Source organism: Stegodyphus dumicola, chromosome 3 (assembly GCF_044657685.1).
Source record: "Stegodyphus dumicola isolate Sdum_Otavi_A_Nest chromosome 3, ASM4465768v1".
In the NCBI taxonomy this organism is placed as follows: Eukaryota; Metazoa; Arthropoda; class Arachnida; order Araneae; family Eresidae; genus Stegodyphus; species Stegodyphus dumicola.
This window is the reverse complement of record NC_140770.1, coordinates 174,179,048-174,196,112: the sequence shown is the minus strand read 5'-3', so window position 1 is coordinate 174,196,112 and position 17,065 is coordinate 174,179,048. Positions and strand designations below refer to the sequence as shown.

General features: G+C 33.8%; 1 protein-coding gene across 5 annotated transcripts in view; it reads right to left on the bottom strand.

Moving 5' to 3' along the window:
- LOC118199010 (neprilysin-1-like) overlaps window positions 1-17,065 on the bottom strand; it is a 366,463-nt gene that overhangs the window by 163,664 nt on the left and 185,734 nt on the right. For 4 of the 5 annotated variants that reach the window (XM_085813638.1, XM_085813641.1, XM_085813637.1 and 1 more), the window contains one exon: window positions 1,418-1,557. In XM_085813638.1, coding sequence (XP_085669764.1) covers window positions 1,418-1,557 — 140 coding nt within the window. The remainder of the gene's footprint in view (window positions 1-1,417; window positions 1,558-17,065) is intronic. The other variant, XM_085813639.1, reaches the window with a different exon arrangement.

The window sequence follows — 17,065 nt, the reverse complement described above, 5'->3', positions numbered from 1 at the left end:
TTTTTGTCAAGTGTTCTCTTAGTTCAGAGGTCTAAGCAGATATATGGCAAGTAGCATAATTTAAATTGAGAATAAAAATCGCAAACTGTATTATTTACACTAAAGTCTTGGCTGTTGCCATCTCTGTCTGCTTGCTTGTTTAAAGCTGAAGCTGCTGATATGAATAAATGTGAAAGCCTGAACATTCCACGTGTAAGTGTTGAACAGCTGAACAGCAGTAGAGTTTAGTTTGTTCGACACAATTTGTATTGTAGCTTTGTGTGGGATCACTGGTGTTTTAGACAGCTAATTTTCTGTCAAGTTCTGTACTGTATTATTTTTCAAGTTCAACCAGCCAGTGGTGAGGAGTAAAGTTGACTTAACATTTTGTGTTAAGTCATTTAAGCAAATACAGATAACTCATGCACACAGTAAAGGTAGCGTTTTTATGGGTAGCGTTTGATGGAAGAAACTAATTATGTAGTAAGTCAATCTTCAATAATTACAAATTAGAATTTAAATTTAAAAGTCAATGCGTATTTAGAATAGATATGATTTTCTAGCTCCGATGTATAGCAAACACACAAAATCTGCAATAAGTGTATAAAAACCAGTCAAGTTTTTTTAATGAAGCATAAAACATGGCAAATGCGGAAATGGAAGAGGTAACTGCATGGAAATAGGATGGGCAGTCACAACTCTTCTTCAAGACATAGTGAGCACTGGGATTTAGAATTTAAGAAGTCATCTGAGATGTATCTCAAAGTAAAATTTGTTACCGGATCCACATTTTTGACTTTTTCTTTTAAGAATTAGGTTAAACACTTTTGCACCCAATATTAAAAATATTGCATTAATACATCAGGCGCACCCCTTATATTGATTAAAATCAAACTTTCGTGCAGGTAGAATCTGTGATTTTGTTGCTTGAAAACTTGTTTATACTTGTAAAAATTAAATTAAAATAGTAAAACATAAATCTAATAAAACTTTATTTTTTCACAAAACTTTTGTCCATATTCTTAGTTTAATTATTATCTTTAAGTTATTATGTTCACGTATTTGTATTACGATTATGTTGTATGCTGTACATTACAGAGAAAAATCTCAAAAGCTTGATGAAGAAATCCATCCTTTTAAAAGGACTCGATGCAAGAAAAAGATTTGAAATCTCTGGGTTAAAATAAAATGAAGTCATTTTAACTTTATAACAAAACCTTTAATTTTGAAAATTCATACTCTCGGACATTATATTTATCTCAAACATGAAGTGATATATTATTAATGGTATAATTGAAGCAGTTAAGTTGCCAACAAATTGCCAATTGTGCATTTCCAACTAAAAAATTAGAAAAAAAGAAAAATAAACAAATAAAACATCAAATAAGAGCAAAAGGAAAAAAAGAAAAGAAATAAAACATTTTCATAGATAACGTACCATTACGCCTACCTCGCAGCAGGGGAGGATTATGTGGTCTGAAAAGAAGGATCACCAGAATGGTACACAGTGTAGAGACAGCTAATAGCAAACAAACCAGTATTCTTTCTGTCATGGTTCGTGGACGACAGATCAGAGACCTGAAGAGATAAAAATAAAGTTAATTGAAACTTTTTGCAGGGTATAAATGTAAAATATATACAAAGATATTGAACCATCATTAAAGAACGGTTGTAATTTAACTTAAAATCCCTTTGAAGACACATGTAAATAATAACAGATTCCATACCCATTTCTTTTAATGAAAGCAATTATGAAGTTGATACTCTTTGTCTCAGTTATCTATTAGGAAGGAATTCATCAATAGAAGAAACTGAGCCTCAACTGGGGATTTAAATTCTCTAGCAAACCCTTGTTACCTACCCTGAGCCTGAAATTATAGTGGTTCGCCGCACTTTCCATTAAGAGGGATCAGAATTAGTACCATCTTCTTGTGTGCTTTTCCTCCAGAGCTAAGACTTCCCGCATACAGATCTATCATCACTATAAATGACCTCAGTGGCAAATCTCACACAAACACTGAAACATATTAGCTTCATGTGTGTATGTACTCCAGAAAAAGTTTAGTTTAATTCAGAAACCATTCAGAAACACCAGAAGAACTTATCATGCTAAATTTCTCAAAATAAGAATGGAAACTAAATTTTAATAACCACAACTTAGATATAAACTAGATAGATAAACACTTTAGATAGATTAGATATAAATAATTAGATATAAACACTTTTTCCCTCCCAATGGCTGGTTTACCCGTTTATAGGTGCCACTACTAAGACCGGAAGCGGTTGTCACTTTATTATTGAAGCGGATAATAGGTGGGTCACCGTTGTCTCTTATGAAGGGACGGTAAATTACATCCATGTCTTCTTTGGGACACGAACTCGTACCCTCCGCTGCGGAGTCTCTAACCACAATCCCGTATGGGTGGCATAAGATGTAAATTTCAGATTTCTTTTAAGACTGGTACTGTGGCAGCTGAGAATATCTCTCAGAATACCACGCAAAATGTGAACTGAACCGATAAACAAATAATTTTATGTTTATGACCATATTCACAGTCGTGTCGCATCAGAATAACCACCTTTTCTTGTCGAATCCATATTTTACTGAAGAATGGTTGTCACAGCCTCAAGTTGGACCTCTACTTTCCACCCCAATTTTGATGAAGAGCACTTCGAAGCGTGGTTCGAGAGCCTCCGCACCTCTCGCCTACCACCAGACAACACGAGAGGACCTTTCGTTTCGCCAAACATACATGCTTTATCCGGTATTCGAACCCGGGACCTTCTGTATGGCAGTCAAAGACATTAATCACTTTGCCATCTGGGCGGCGTGTTCACATGTTAATATCCAGAATAACTATTATGTTCACCGCGAGCTGAGAGGTGGCTAGATGGGCTGAGAGGAACTAAAGGAGCTGGAAAAGCGTTCACAGGGATATGATGCTATATTGATTGCAGTGCAGTTGACATGTGAGCTGCTGAAGGTGCATAGCATAAGCTCCACATAGCGAACAACCCGATCAAGGTGACCCCATAAATTCTTGAATGGGTTTACGTCTGGAGAATTTGTTAACTAAGGAAAGGCAGAAAACTCTTATTTGTGCTCTTCCATCCAATGACATGTCAGATCATGGAAGTGCTGAAGGGTGCCATCATTCTTAGGAAGGGAAATTAGTATGTATGTTGCACATGGCCTGCGCGGGTGGATACATATTTAATGCGATTCATGGTGCCAACATCATTGATGAGTAGATTCAGAAAATACATGAAAACATTCTGCTAGCTTGTTCATTAAATCCTAGTCGAACGCTGTGGTTACGTCATTCCATCCAAGGGTTATAGACATAAAATTCTATATCTCTTTCTTATGTGTCATACATGACAATTTATGACAGATCCTGATCAATCTAATTTGGGTTACGGTTTTCTGAATATCTTCAATACTGTCCAAGTAATGAATTCTGAGGTGAGACTTTAGAAAAGAAAAAATATATAGCAGATGCTAGATCTGATGAATAGTTTGCGCAAATAAGAATGATAACACTCTTCTTTGCTAGAAACTTCTTGAAGGGAATGCAGTTGTTTAACAGTGTTTAGTCGAGCAGTAGAAATCACTAAATTGATTCAGTTTTTCCATCTTAACGCGATGAATATTTTTCTGCCCATTGTGTCCTTATAAGATACAGAATTCAATATCTGCCCTTCAGGAACGAATTCATCTAGAATTAAGCCTTCTGATAAAAAAGTCGCCAGCATAGTCTTTAATCAAAATTTCTCAAACAAACATTTTTATGGCTGCGGTAAACAATTCAAGCAGATGATTGCAACTTTGTCTCCTGACGTTCCAGTCACAATTTAGTATTGAAAAAAGGGGACTGATACCTGACTTTTGGAACAATTAGTCACACGTTTAAATTCTATTTTCTTTCTGTTGTCTAACCAGCCAATACTTGAGGGACAAAACAAGTATTCTTTTTTAAAGATATTTTTTCAGTGCAATATGTTTGGGGATCATAACCTTATCAGTTATCATTCAAAGAGAAAATGACGATTTTCCAGCGATAATTGTGGAATTTTTTCATCCATTCTAGACTACATATGGCAATGATTCTTGGGTTCATCATCAACATTTTCGCTTTTATCACAAAATAATTTGCACAGAAATAAAAAGGAAAATGTTAAACATTTACGCCCATAAATCCTTTATATTTCAGATGTCTCAGTTTCTATTTTTTCCGCTTTACATCATAACTTCATTCCTATTCTTTGCTCAGTTTCAAATACATTTTGTTAGAGTTTCATTGAGTCAAGGCAAACGATAACGGCGCAGAAATTTCGTCTGCAAGTAGATGATATTTTGATATTTCAGGAAAACAATTTCTGTCATGGTAATAAATGCTATCAAAACCACTAGGTTAGTTTTCTGCAACTTGCTACAAAACTTTAAGATTTGTTGATGCACTGTAAGTGTCATTTAATAAAATTTAAGCCAATATTTCGCCAGTCTTAACATTAAACCTTCTGACACACAAAAACTAATCATTTAAAGAACAGAAAACGTATCTGACATGCTGAACTTTCAAATCTATTGCATTGGAAACAAATCAAACAAGTAACTGCACCGAAAATTCAGTCCACAATCACAATATTTTAGGAAAGCAAGGTGAACTGCCATGATAATAAACGCTGTTAATTATTATTTGGAAGATCTGCATGAATTCCCCCAAAATAATCTTAAGATCTTTAAACACACTGTATACTACCTCTTCTGTATTATTAAACAATGAATATGTTTGTGTACGTTTCTCGCATTGCGGGAAAACTGCGACACCTAGAGCTACTAAATTTTGAACACGTATATACGTCCTCCACAGGAACATGTGCCGAAATCAAAGCCAGAATTTCGAGTTTTGAATTTATTTTGATTTATTTAAAATTTGGTTGGAATTTAATGAATTTTTAACAAACTCAGGAATTTATAAGCGATAAATATCAATAACACTGTTCAAAATAAAACACTATTGTCTCCAGCGCAACAGAGCTGTTGTCATTCGACAAAATGTAAGATAATTTATCTTTTAATTTTAATTCCAAATTCGGCTATTTGAAAGCAATGTGTTTCGGCTGTATCAAATAGAACATTTATATTCTCCATGCACCAGCATGTTGCCATTCAGTAAAGCGCAAAATAATTAATTTGCAGATTTAATCTATCTGTCATTGAAGAACAAAGCAAGCAATTTACAAACAATAATATAGTTCTTAAGAATACTTTCTCTACTTTTTAATTTGATTTTAATAAAAATGCATAAATCATAAGATGTCTAATTAGAAATATTGAATGCTTTTGTGCTAAGACACTAGTTGACCTCCTTAAATTCATTACATATTTTTTAAGATGACTCAAGCAGCTGGTTTGAGGAACCAAACCAACATTTTGCCTAACTTAAAACTACGTTTTCTATTACAGAAAATATAGCGATGTAAAGAAATGAAAATGTATTTGACAAGACCTTTTTCCCTTTTCTTTCATTATAACAAAATATTGATATTACAATCTACCCGTTATTTATAACATAATTAGTACAAAAGGGCTTTGTGCCTGAAGGACCATTGTTTTCGTTTTGCGATTTTGCGTTGATTCACTATAAGTGTCCGTTTTACTTTTCAAACTGTTGCCACCAATTCTTAGAGTCCTGCATTATACTTCAAAAAATTAAATAATGAAAAATCCGCATAAATATATGTATATTTCTTGCATTGTGATAAAACTACGGTACATAGAGCCATCGAATTTTGAATGACATAATCCTACTGCGAATATGGTGTGTGGAAGCCCAAATTTGAAATTTAGAATTTGTTTTATTATCGATTTCATATTTTTTAAATCTTTAACGAATTTTTGATTTCAAAGCGAGCAATGGCAACATTGTACAGAAAAAACATGTTTATCTCCGGCGTTTGAGACTGCGTATCGAAAATTCTAAAGATATGGTCAATTTAAAACTATTTTACGATATTGCTGTTGAACTGAATTTTATGGTTTAAGTGCGAAAAATGCGATATTTAATAAATAAAGGTAACAGACAAAATGTTAAAACAACGCTCCTTTGGACGTAATTTAAAATCTGAAACCTTTTAGATTTTTTTTTAATGTATTTTCGTTAAATGTCAAGTTAATATCTATAACATTTTCCTACATTTAATACTCTCCATCTTTTCCACGAAAAAAATAATTAAATTGATATTTCTGTATTAAATTATTAGAGTTTCAATATGACATAAAATATATTAATCAAAAGTTAAGTGATGCATTTAGGTCAGATGTAAATAAAGCGGTTACTTGGATAAAACATTCGATAATCAAGCTTCCAACTATTGACAATTATACATGTGCTTTATTCCCGACACATCTGAGATGCATTATTCTTGCTTGCAAAAGCAGATAAAGATTCCGAATCATTAATAATAATCTCGCCATTTAAGCGCTGAACCGTTGGGCATTTCTCTTTCCCCGCTGACGTAATTCCGTGTGGTGCTTTATCGTTGACTGGCTTACGAAAAATTATTAATTTATTGGGAGCTATTCTTTCGCTTTTAATATCCCGTTAGAGGGACCACGCACCTAAATCATTGATTATTAGGTCATTAGTTGTCTGCTAAGTTAGTGGGAAATGCCGTAAAAGACACTCTGACCTCAAATGGAGAAGAAAAAATTGCAAATTAAGCTGTTAATTATGTATCCTGTCTGAAATAAATTAGGAAACGGATCTGGCCACAGAAAAAGTCGGAATTTATATCAGTGGTTTAAGGAAGAGAAAAAGTGAAAAACAGGTTGGAGAAAAAAGACAGTTTTGTTTTTAAATTGCTTCATTAAGATAGTTGAAAAAAAATTTTTTTTATTTTATTTTAATTTTAATTTTAATTTAATTTTATTTATTTATTTATTTATTTATTTATTTTTGCAATGGTGAATTGAATCAATGTAATCCGAGAATTTGAAACTCCTTCAATTTCCTCTTTCTTCTCCTTTTTTTAAAATTTTGTTCGAAATAAGTGTAACGTTTAAACGATCATTAGAAGTAAGCAGCACACAGAATTTTATGATCCTTTCAGTTCATTAAAATGCTTTAACTATATCTGCCTTTTCTTCTTAATCTTCCTTCCTTTTATGGCAGTATATTCGGTATTGGTGTTTGGTTTACTGTTCCTTTGATTCAATTCGCTGTGTGTTCTATGTCATAAACATCCTAATGATTAAACTCGAAGTGCACTTTCAGCTTGATTGTTCGTGAAGTCATATCATGTGCAGGCAGGAGACGGGATCGGGCCTGTACACTAGAAGTGCAGCAATTAATATCGATACCGCTGGTGAGATTTATCCATAATTATCCCCCTTAAATAACTTCAAACAGCTTTTAGAACGTTCTAAGTACCAAAAAAAGATAAAGCCATTGGACTAAACTGCACATTCTGTTTGGTTTCACTTTTTACTATCTTTGAACTATATGACATTTATGAACGTGTGAAAACCTCGTACACAACAATATGTATAATTACTGTTTCGTATTTTCTGAACCCTTATGCAACTCAGGTTCAGGTTTTTCCCAGATGAAACTTACTCGCAAATCTTCCCATTTCAGCCATTTACTATGGAGTAGGTAAGAGGAGTTCCATTTTCGGCTCTTCCATTCCAGTCCACGCTAATATTCCCAGTGGGACGTAATTGGGAATATATATATGACTGACATTCCTCTCTTTCAACTTCGTTCAGAAACTGTTTTAATACATCACTCTCTATGATGCGTAATACACTTTAAGCCCTAATACAGGTCTTTTGTTTGGCCCCTTTCTCCTTGGTTCTTCCGATTCCCTCTTGAAAACTGTGATCACGTAAGCATTCCGTGCTTTAAAACATGTCTTTCTGATGGCAAGTACCACAGTTACTGCTAAGCCACGACGATAGCAAGGACGACAGCAAGGATAATTACAAGGATTGCCACATCAGTACGATAGTCTGGGCTTCTACTGCAGATTATATACAGTTACACTTCTCTTCCTTTTCCGAATTGCGCAGACGCAAAAGGGGAGATGCAGATTTCCCAATAGGTCTGAGTGGAGCATAAAAGTTACTCACGTTATGCTTATAGAAATTTGAAGAGTGAAGATCAAGTTAAGCCTTTACCAATTCTGGTTTGCTTAAGGTAGCAACGAAAATCATAATGCTTCAGGACTTTTTCATTCTTTGTGCTGATATGCAGCAAGACAGCTTCAAAAATTAATCCATTCCAGACTGCCTTTCCTTTTCTCCCACCTTTATCAGAATGGGTAACAAAAAGAGATGGACGAAATCGTTCTTTTATGAGATCGTATCAGAGCCGTTCGCTTATTGAACTGAATCAGTTCTTTTTCATGACGCACTGCTCATTAACAATAACTTTGATGGAAAACATCGGAGATAAGGAGCCAATCATGAACAGTTAGCGAGGATAAAACAAAGAGCGAAAAGAATCGAACGAGCTGTGGGATCGGGAACCGTTAGTCAGGTTTCAGCGAAGAGCGAAAAGAGTTGAAAGAGCAATGCAATGGGAAGAATCGACTCAATCAAATGCTAACTCCAGTTACTGATTACGTTTAATGTAGTTTCCTTGAGATTCTTTAAAACCACCATTCTGCGTAGGACTAACAATAAGAGTCTAGAATAAAAATGTTTCAAAAAGCTAAGAAATTATAAAAATTAAATTCCGGTTTAACATGGAAGAATAAACATTCATCACTCCCTTAAAATGAGGATCGAACTTTTTAGCTCGCTTTCAACAAAATCTCCGCTCGTTTTCCACGAATTTGGCTTTCGCTCGCTCGCTAAAGTAAATCAGTTCAGAAACGAATATTACATCTCTTTTCTTGGCACTCCTTCAACAAGAGCTCTCCGTGAATTGTAAAAGAGCTATCAGTTTGCGGAAGAATTTTGCAGGGGTGGGCAAGGGCAACGAAAGAGGCTGGGCGAAGGATAACACGTGTCATTATATCATAAAAATCTGCAGACTGTATTAGGAAAACATATTTTAAAGCACGGAATGCTTACATGATCGCAGTTTTCAAGAGGGAATCGGAAGAACCAAGGAGAAAGGGGCCAAACAAAAGACCTGCATTTCGAAAGATCGAACATATCAGCAGTAGATAAGGCTACAAAAAGCTGGAACGTAAATAATAGAAGTAAGATGAAGTAGCAAGCTTAGAAAGTTTTTTAAGTGTGAGAACACCTGCCACGTTCGGGAAGCTTAACAAAAATTTTGTACAAAATAATAAATGCAAGGAAATAAAATGGATAAAATACTAATATGCAAATGCAAATGCAAATTGAGTACGCTGAATGTCATAAATAATCAAAGGAATATAATTTACTGCAAAAATAGCCCTCAAAGGGAGACACTATGTATAACAGAAGAAGAGAAAATTATGAGAACATTTTTTTATATTTTCGGAACCTAGCCTTAAAAGGCTGGAGTAGGATGGAATACTCGAGGAAATACTATATATTATGCATTTTATTTTGATTTTGTAGAATGTTCCGAAACTTATTTCAGAAATCAGAACATAAATGTAAATCAAAACGCTTAAATATGTAAAGAAATTTACTGAAATTAAAGGCTTAGTTTTCTTACTGTTTCGTTCTGAACAATATAATAAATAGCAGTTGTATTTAGTTGCAAATTTTTAATACAAACTGTAACCTAAGTTCAGAATGATATTAAGGAAAAGCCTGATTTTATCTTTAATCCGAAAAGATGAAACAAAAGTCAAAAATCCATGAAACATCGTTTTCCTGTTATCGAAGAAAAACATTTTGTTTGTTTTTTGTCCTTTTCTTGGTATTATTGATTGTTTCGAATTTTTTGATAAAGAAAATCGAAATAATTATTCAAGCTCCTGAAGAATCCAATACCGATACACATACATGCATACATATACTAATCTCAAGAACTTAATTAAAATACTGAATCTCAGGAACTTTATTAAAATTAAATCTCAAGAACTTTAATAAAATATTCTAGATACAAGCATTTAAAGGACATGACATATGAAAATTCCAAGCATTATCGGGATTTTAGAATTGATTGTGAAATTCATTATTTAGTTAAGAAAGTAAGTTTCAGTTGTGGAGAACTTTCTTAGCTTCAAGCGAAACAGGCCTTGCATGAAATAGCTTATAGTTGCAATTCTTTATTCTGCCAGTTCATAACGTCACAAAGATTTATTAATAAGTAATTCTAAGTCATACATTTCCGAATATTATTATTTACAGAAGAACAGGCATATTTAAATAATTCACTAACAGGTTATTTCATTCCAAATTCAAATAAGCAAAAATTCATTTAGAAGTTTAGTCGCTATCGAGTGCATATTAAAATACGAATTTCAGAAAGTTTTTAATAATGTCTTCAAAATTACGTGCTCCTACTTTAAGAACTAATATTTCTTCTCCCTATTTTACCTCTGCTCACTTCCATTTACGCAGGCAGCTTCAAGGAGCAATATTGCTCATAGAAGGAAAAGGAACCATAAATGTAGAGCCAGAAAAGTACAGAATGAATCGAGATGAAAACTGTGAGAACTCCAGTTGTATTATTTCAGTTGAATGGGAGATTGGAAAGAAGAAAACATTCTAGTTGTGTTTGTCTCCGGGAAATAAAAGAATGCTGTTTTATTCCGAAATCGTTAAATTTAGGGGAAAAAAATTTATAGGTCTGACCTATATTTTGAAAAAGCACATTTAATAGCAAAGTATGAAAGTCCTTTATCTATTAGATAACTAGATATTAGCATTTGAAAGGGTACTTTGCTATTACCGTAACCATATTAGTAGAAGTCGCCAAATTTTCAGAACTCGCCGCACTGTGGTAACCTCGCCTGTAACAAATCTTCATGTAACTATATCGATAACTGTAAATTTGAATAAGCAATGTCGCAATTTTCGTACATGCCGATTTCGTACTATTAGAAGCTTTAAAGGCAAACTGCGATATTTTTTATATTTAACAGAATTTTCAAATATGCGCTGGTAGGATTAGCCTGCAAAAGAAGAAGGTTCTGTGAAACTTTTGCAGAAATATAATATTTTGCCACCAAGGCAGAAATGTTCAGATTCGCATTCGATATGTTGTGTTTTGGAAAACAACATTTTTGGAAATGCAACGTGAAAAGATGTAACGAACATGTTGGTATTCAAAGTGGTAATCGGTCCGAAAACAGTCGTCTGTCATTTAACTACAGCAGTTAGAAATACATACTGCTGGAATAAAAAATCGACGACTGTTAAATTTTGTTTTGAAGAGAGATAAATCGTTGATAAGATTGTGGTAGACTGGAATAATTACATGCCGAAGATATCATTTTTAAGTAGTTTTATAAATCGTTTTTCAGGCTAAATATCAAACTAAAATTATATATGTGTAATAACATGTATGATATGAAATGAATAACTTTCTCTGATTTGAAATTACCACTCTTTCAATTCTTAAAAAAATCGCCTGAATGGTGCCGATAATACAAAAGTACCTTTAAAAGTATAGGAATATTATCCATTTCTTCCCAAAATAAACAGTATGAATTCAACGCTACGAAGTAAAGCACTTTTGAAAAATCTCGTGTTTTTATTTAAAGAGCAAATATTTTAGGTAATAACATTTAGATAATTTTAAATCTGCTAGATCACTGCTTTCTGTAATTGCAGCGAAATTCTTAAGGACGTTGTAGAGAACTCTTATGTAGCAGCCAGATCCAAAAGATGGCGCCACCAGCTTTCTTCCTCTCGAAAGTCAAAAATTTTCTTCCCAGTAATGGAGAAAATTTGTAACCAACGCTCAGGAGTTCATTTCTGGCAGCCACCAGTGAAGAATCAAAGTTGGTCAACACCGTCTCGAAGAATCTTGTAACTATCTAGTCGTCTCTCATGTAACTATCTAGAAGGTGTTGACTTAGCTCTCTCCATTCGTGGAATACCGGCTGGCTTTCTTGCAAACTAGCATGCGGTTTCTAATGTGCGTTCACGCCTATGATTATTCTTCGATTGTGTCCAGCGAGTTACATCTGATGTTTATTTTCTTATCTATGAATGCGTGCTAAACTGGTGTATTTTTAAACTTAATTAAAATAGTGCATGTGATAACAAGTGGGCATCTTGTAAATTCATTTAGACGCTTTACCCAGGTTTTGTTTTTTAACGACCAAATAACATCACCTAAAAGTAACTTACCAGATGATTTGCATACAATTTTTGAAAACAAATAATAATAAGTTTTAACCCCCGTGTTAACTGACAAAACCTCAAGATTCATGGCTTTTAAAACCTATTAACGACTGGCGTTGTGTTTTCGCAACATTGGTCAAAAATTTTTGTTTCGTCTACTGTATTCCTCTAACTTCATTTTTTTCTGTATATTGTAGGTGAAACTTCATTGCTTCTGGGCGAAATAAATTGTTTCTCTCCTGTTAAAAAATTTTTCAAAATAAAAGATCCTTTTCGTATATTTTTACAAAGTATTTTCTTTTAATTTTGAGTAGATCTCATACAGGGATCAACCGATCAAATAATTTTATGTAGACACATCGATCTTATAGAAACGTTAGTCTGTATAATGGAGTCAAAAGGTAAGGTTATTACTTTGTTTTTATTGGTATAAATGTGCATTTTTTAAATGTTGCGGAAATTTAACGATGGGATAAAGATTTAAAACTATGTGATAATAAGTATATATAGATTTTCATAGATGAGTGTTTCCTTTTACAGATTCCACAAAAAATACTGTTCCAAAATAACGAATAGCCGAGACATCAGATTTTAACATTTAATAAATGATTCTAATTTAGGAGAGTTAGATCAATATGCTGTTTTAGAATTTTCATCAAATGATAACAGTCGAGGTGAAACAGATTTAATAGTGATTCCTCCAGAGCCAAATATTCTGATCTATAAGAAATGCATTGATTATGAAGTGTTAGGTGATAACTTGACAATGGCGAAAGACATATCAGGTGAGATTGAGATTTTGTTTCAATTTAAAATGTAAAAATGTCTCGAATGTATCAAAAAGTACACTGCTGGCCATTAAAATTGCAACACCAGGAAGGAAGGATCTGACGAACGTCAAAATCACATGAAAGGAAGAAGAGGCTGGATATGCAAATTATTTATATTTCAGGGCATTTAGACGACGCAGGATGGACAAACAACATCTGAAGCACTACATAAAAGAAATCTCATTTGGAAAGCGCTTTTTGAGTTTGCTCATAATATCGTGTTATGTCTTGAATAATAATAAGAAATACTTACCAGCAAGTGTTAGAATGCGATAGAGGCAGGATCGTTGCTCATCGAGAGTGTGGATTATACTTCCGTGATATTGCCCATGGCACTGATCAACATTCAACCACTGTCATGCGAATATGGAATCAATGGGTTTCTGAGGGTCATATTGAACGCCATGCAGGATCTCAATGCCCTCCTATGACTAACGCCCGAGAGAACAGAAATGTGTGGCATAGACTTGAAGCAACATGGAATAAGTTGCCCATTTCTGTCATCCAAGCCCAGTTCAACTCTATGCTGTAAGGGCTCTTTTAGTTTCCAAGGGCGACAGCTGTATCTACTAATTTCTCACCCCTGTAAACCTCCAAACTGCTTACAAATGTAATCTTTTTATCTTCATGCCATACTTTTTACGTACAATAGATATCTTTCTTCTATTTGCTTTCCTTCATCGCTTTGCAATTTTGATAGCTAGAAGTTTAATAACAAAATTCTGAATCATTTAATAAAGAAAAAAGAGACTGAGTCATACCTGTCGATTATGAATCTATTAGCACTCGCAGCAATCATACGTTCTCTGTGTACTAATATCAAGCAGAAACTGCATTTAGCTGATAATAATTTTGGATGGAACTATTCAATACATTGGATAAAACTGGCTAGGGCTCGTCTCTGTTTAAATATTTTTAATTCCTATTTCATACCTTTAAAGATTCTTTTTTTCAACACATCTTTCTATGCAAGAGCGAATGATACCTTATTATGTTAGATATTCGTGAAAAATGCTTCTAAAAGTAAAATCCGTTCGCTTCGAGTGCAATGTTTGGTGTTTTGTGTTTCTATGAAGAGTACTCATATAATTTTCATATTTATTCAGGAAAACCTTTATAGACATTGAGTGATATTAGACTATGTGGAGATGTTGTAACAGATCTTTTAAGTGCAGTGATGAAGTTTCTTCAAATCATTGCGTATATTTCGACAACTTTTTTACGACAAAATTTTTCTTAAAATAAAAAGTCTTTTGGTATAATTTTTGCAAAGTTTTTTTTTTTTTTTTTTTTAATTTTGAGTAGATCTCATACAGGGATCAACCGATCAAATAATTTTATGTAGACATATCAATCTTCTAGAAACGTTAGACTGTATAATGGCGTCAAAAGGTAACGTTATTATTTTGTTTTTATTGGTATAAATGTACATTTTTTTAAGGTTGCGGAAATTTAACGATGTGATAATGATTCAAAACGATGTGATAATGAATATATATAGATTTTCGTAGATAGTGGTGCTTTCTTTTACAGATTTAAAAAAAAAAAAAAAACTGTATCCCACATGTTTTTGTTAAAATTGATTGAGCTGAAATTTGATGCGGCTGAAGCAATTCTTAAATGTAGATAGGGAAATTTTCCTATTATAACTGCAAAAAATAGGAAAAGAAGAATATGGAGCATATGACACCTCATTTGATAAAACGCACGACATTGCAATTAAACTGATGGAACGATAATTCTGTCAGAGCTCTGACAACTAACTTTTATTCAATTTATCCGCCTTCAGTTTGACCAGGAGGTACTCAAGAAAAGAAAACAAATTTGTACACGTAAGGCAATCTAAACTCATCAGAAATTATAACAAATATATGGATGGTGTGGATCTTCTGGACAATTTTATTGCGATATATATAGAGAGAGCAAGTAGAAAATAAAAAATGGTGGCGGCCTAGTTTTACGAATTTTATTGATGTAGTTAAATCAAATGTATGACAACTTTCTAACACTGCTTTTGACCCCCAAAATTTCCCTGTTAGATTTTCAAAGAAGTGATGCGCTGGGATTGTTAAAAACAAGGGAAGAATATTCTGAAAGTTCGAAGTCTTCATCTCCATATACTGATTACGTTGGCCGGCAATCTTTCTTTCAGATTTTAGCCTCAAGTATAAAACTTTCTCAAATATTAAGTATTGGAATCGGGAGACCACATTAAAAGTTAGATTTCATTATTTGTCCAAAATTCTTCTTCTTCTACTTTATATTTGACATTACCAAAACATGAAAATTTTTAAACACATCTGTAACTGAAAGTATCTGACTACAATTAAAGACTGCGAAAATAAAACTCGGGTAAGTTCTTTTAAAGCAGGTAAGCGTACATATGCAATGAAAACAAATTTAGAAGTACTGATGTAGGAACGCGGAGACGTAGACGCAGAAATACTGATGGCGGGGTACATAGATGGCATATTGAAAAGGAAAAGTTCTGATTGTCCAGAATGCTAAAATACTGAATAACAAACTTGGCAGCCGAAGCAGATTAAATCTTCAGTTTTATTTCAATTTATAACCAAAACTAACATAAACAAAAGACTCATTTGGCCTTTTTAATTAGCTTTAATTAACAAAACACAATTAAGATAAAACATTACAATTAAGGGAGTTATAATTATGCATTTAAGTTACAAAGTAAATCTCGGGGAAACAGCATGCTTAGTTCATGACTCCTGTACATCGACTGAAGGCTAGAGTCTTTTTTGACCGGTGTTTCTTCCGACGGCCGCTAGGTGGCGCTCATTGAGCCGCGGGGTTAAAAATTGACATTTATGGCCACAATTTACACGACACTCTAATCCTGTCTATTCAAGAGCATTTACATTTTCGTTACTGTTGAGATAAGAAGAGAGCACAGCGAAACAGCTTCATTCCAGGAAGAGAGGCAGAAGCTAAAGTGCGCAATTATCCAATATGGAAGCTTACCAAGTGATCGTTTAGGTAAGCAAGATTGCAGTTCTCAAAAATTTGAGTTCAAGTTTGCGAATGAGCTACGTCGCAATTTGTGTTACGTAAGTCATGTCACACAAATTGATCTAACGACCAATCGTTTTTGAATTATACAAGACCCATACGGACGTACGCACGTACAAACGTCACGAAAAGATGCATTTTAAATCCATTTTATAATCCGTTTTGGAAAAAATTCCTTTATTCTGCCCGTACATACGGATGGTCACTGAAAAAGTAGTCAAAATGAATATTTTCGTTGAAATGTGATAACCGAAATTTTTCGTGATTACAATGTTTTCTTTACATTGTAGGGTTTATATTTATCTTAACTAACATTTATTTTAAGTTTAAACTATCTTTCCTGTCAAGCCTTACTTTCCCCTGGAATTGCCAATGCCAGAGTATGTAAATTTTAGTAGAACGCGCAAAGTATTCAAAATAGTCAGCGGAAGTATTCTGAGTAAAATAGAAGGGAAACGAGTTCGAAAGTGTGCTTTCTTGCTTCACGAGCGTGGAGGTGGCTAGTTAGAAATTGAAGAACCACCCGTTTCGGCCTGTGTGCTTGCCTCGGCAGATAGTTAAATCTTTCAACGTAATATTCAGAAGTTTGCTGAATTATCAGCGGTATCTTAGAACGCGGTTAGGTTAGTTATGTTTTAGAGAGCTTCGTAGGTAGTCACTTGTTATTATTCATTTTAGTTTCTTATTTTTATTTTACCGCCGGGTCGGCGTAGTTTGTGAGCGTCAAGAGCACGCATCTGTAATTTCTAAAGTTGAATAAAAAGGGATTTAAACCCTTCTCAAGACTTTGTGTGCTTTCTAGTTCATAGCAGTCACCACTATTGTTGCGTGCAGGTTGGGAGCGTGCAACATTACAACATTATAATGTATTCATTTAGTTTATCCAACCAGTTATTTTATATTAAGTATCTTTTCTGTCATTTTCCCTTTCCGTTTTCCTACCAGAATGCTAATTTTAGTTTGCGCCTATTCGAAT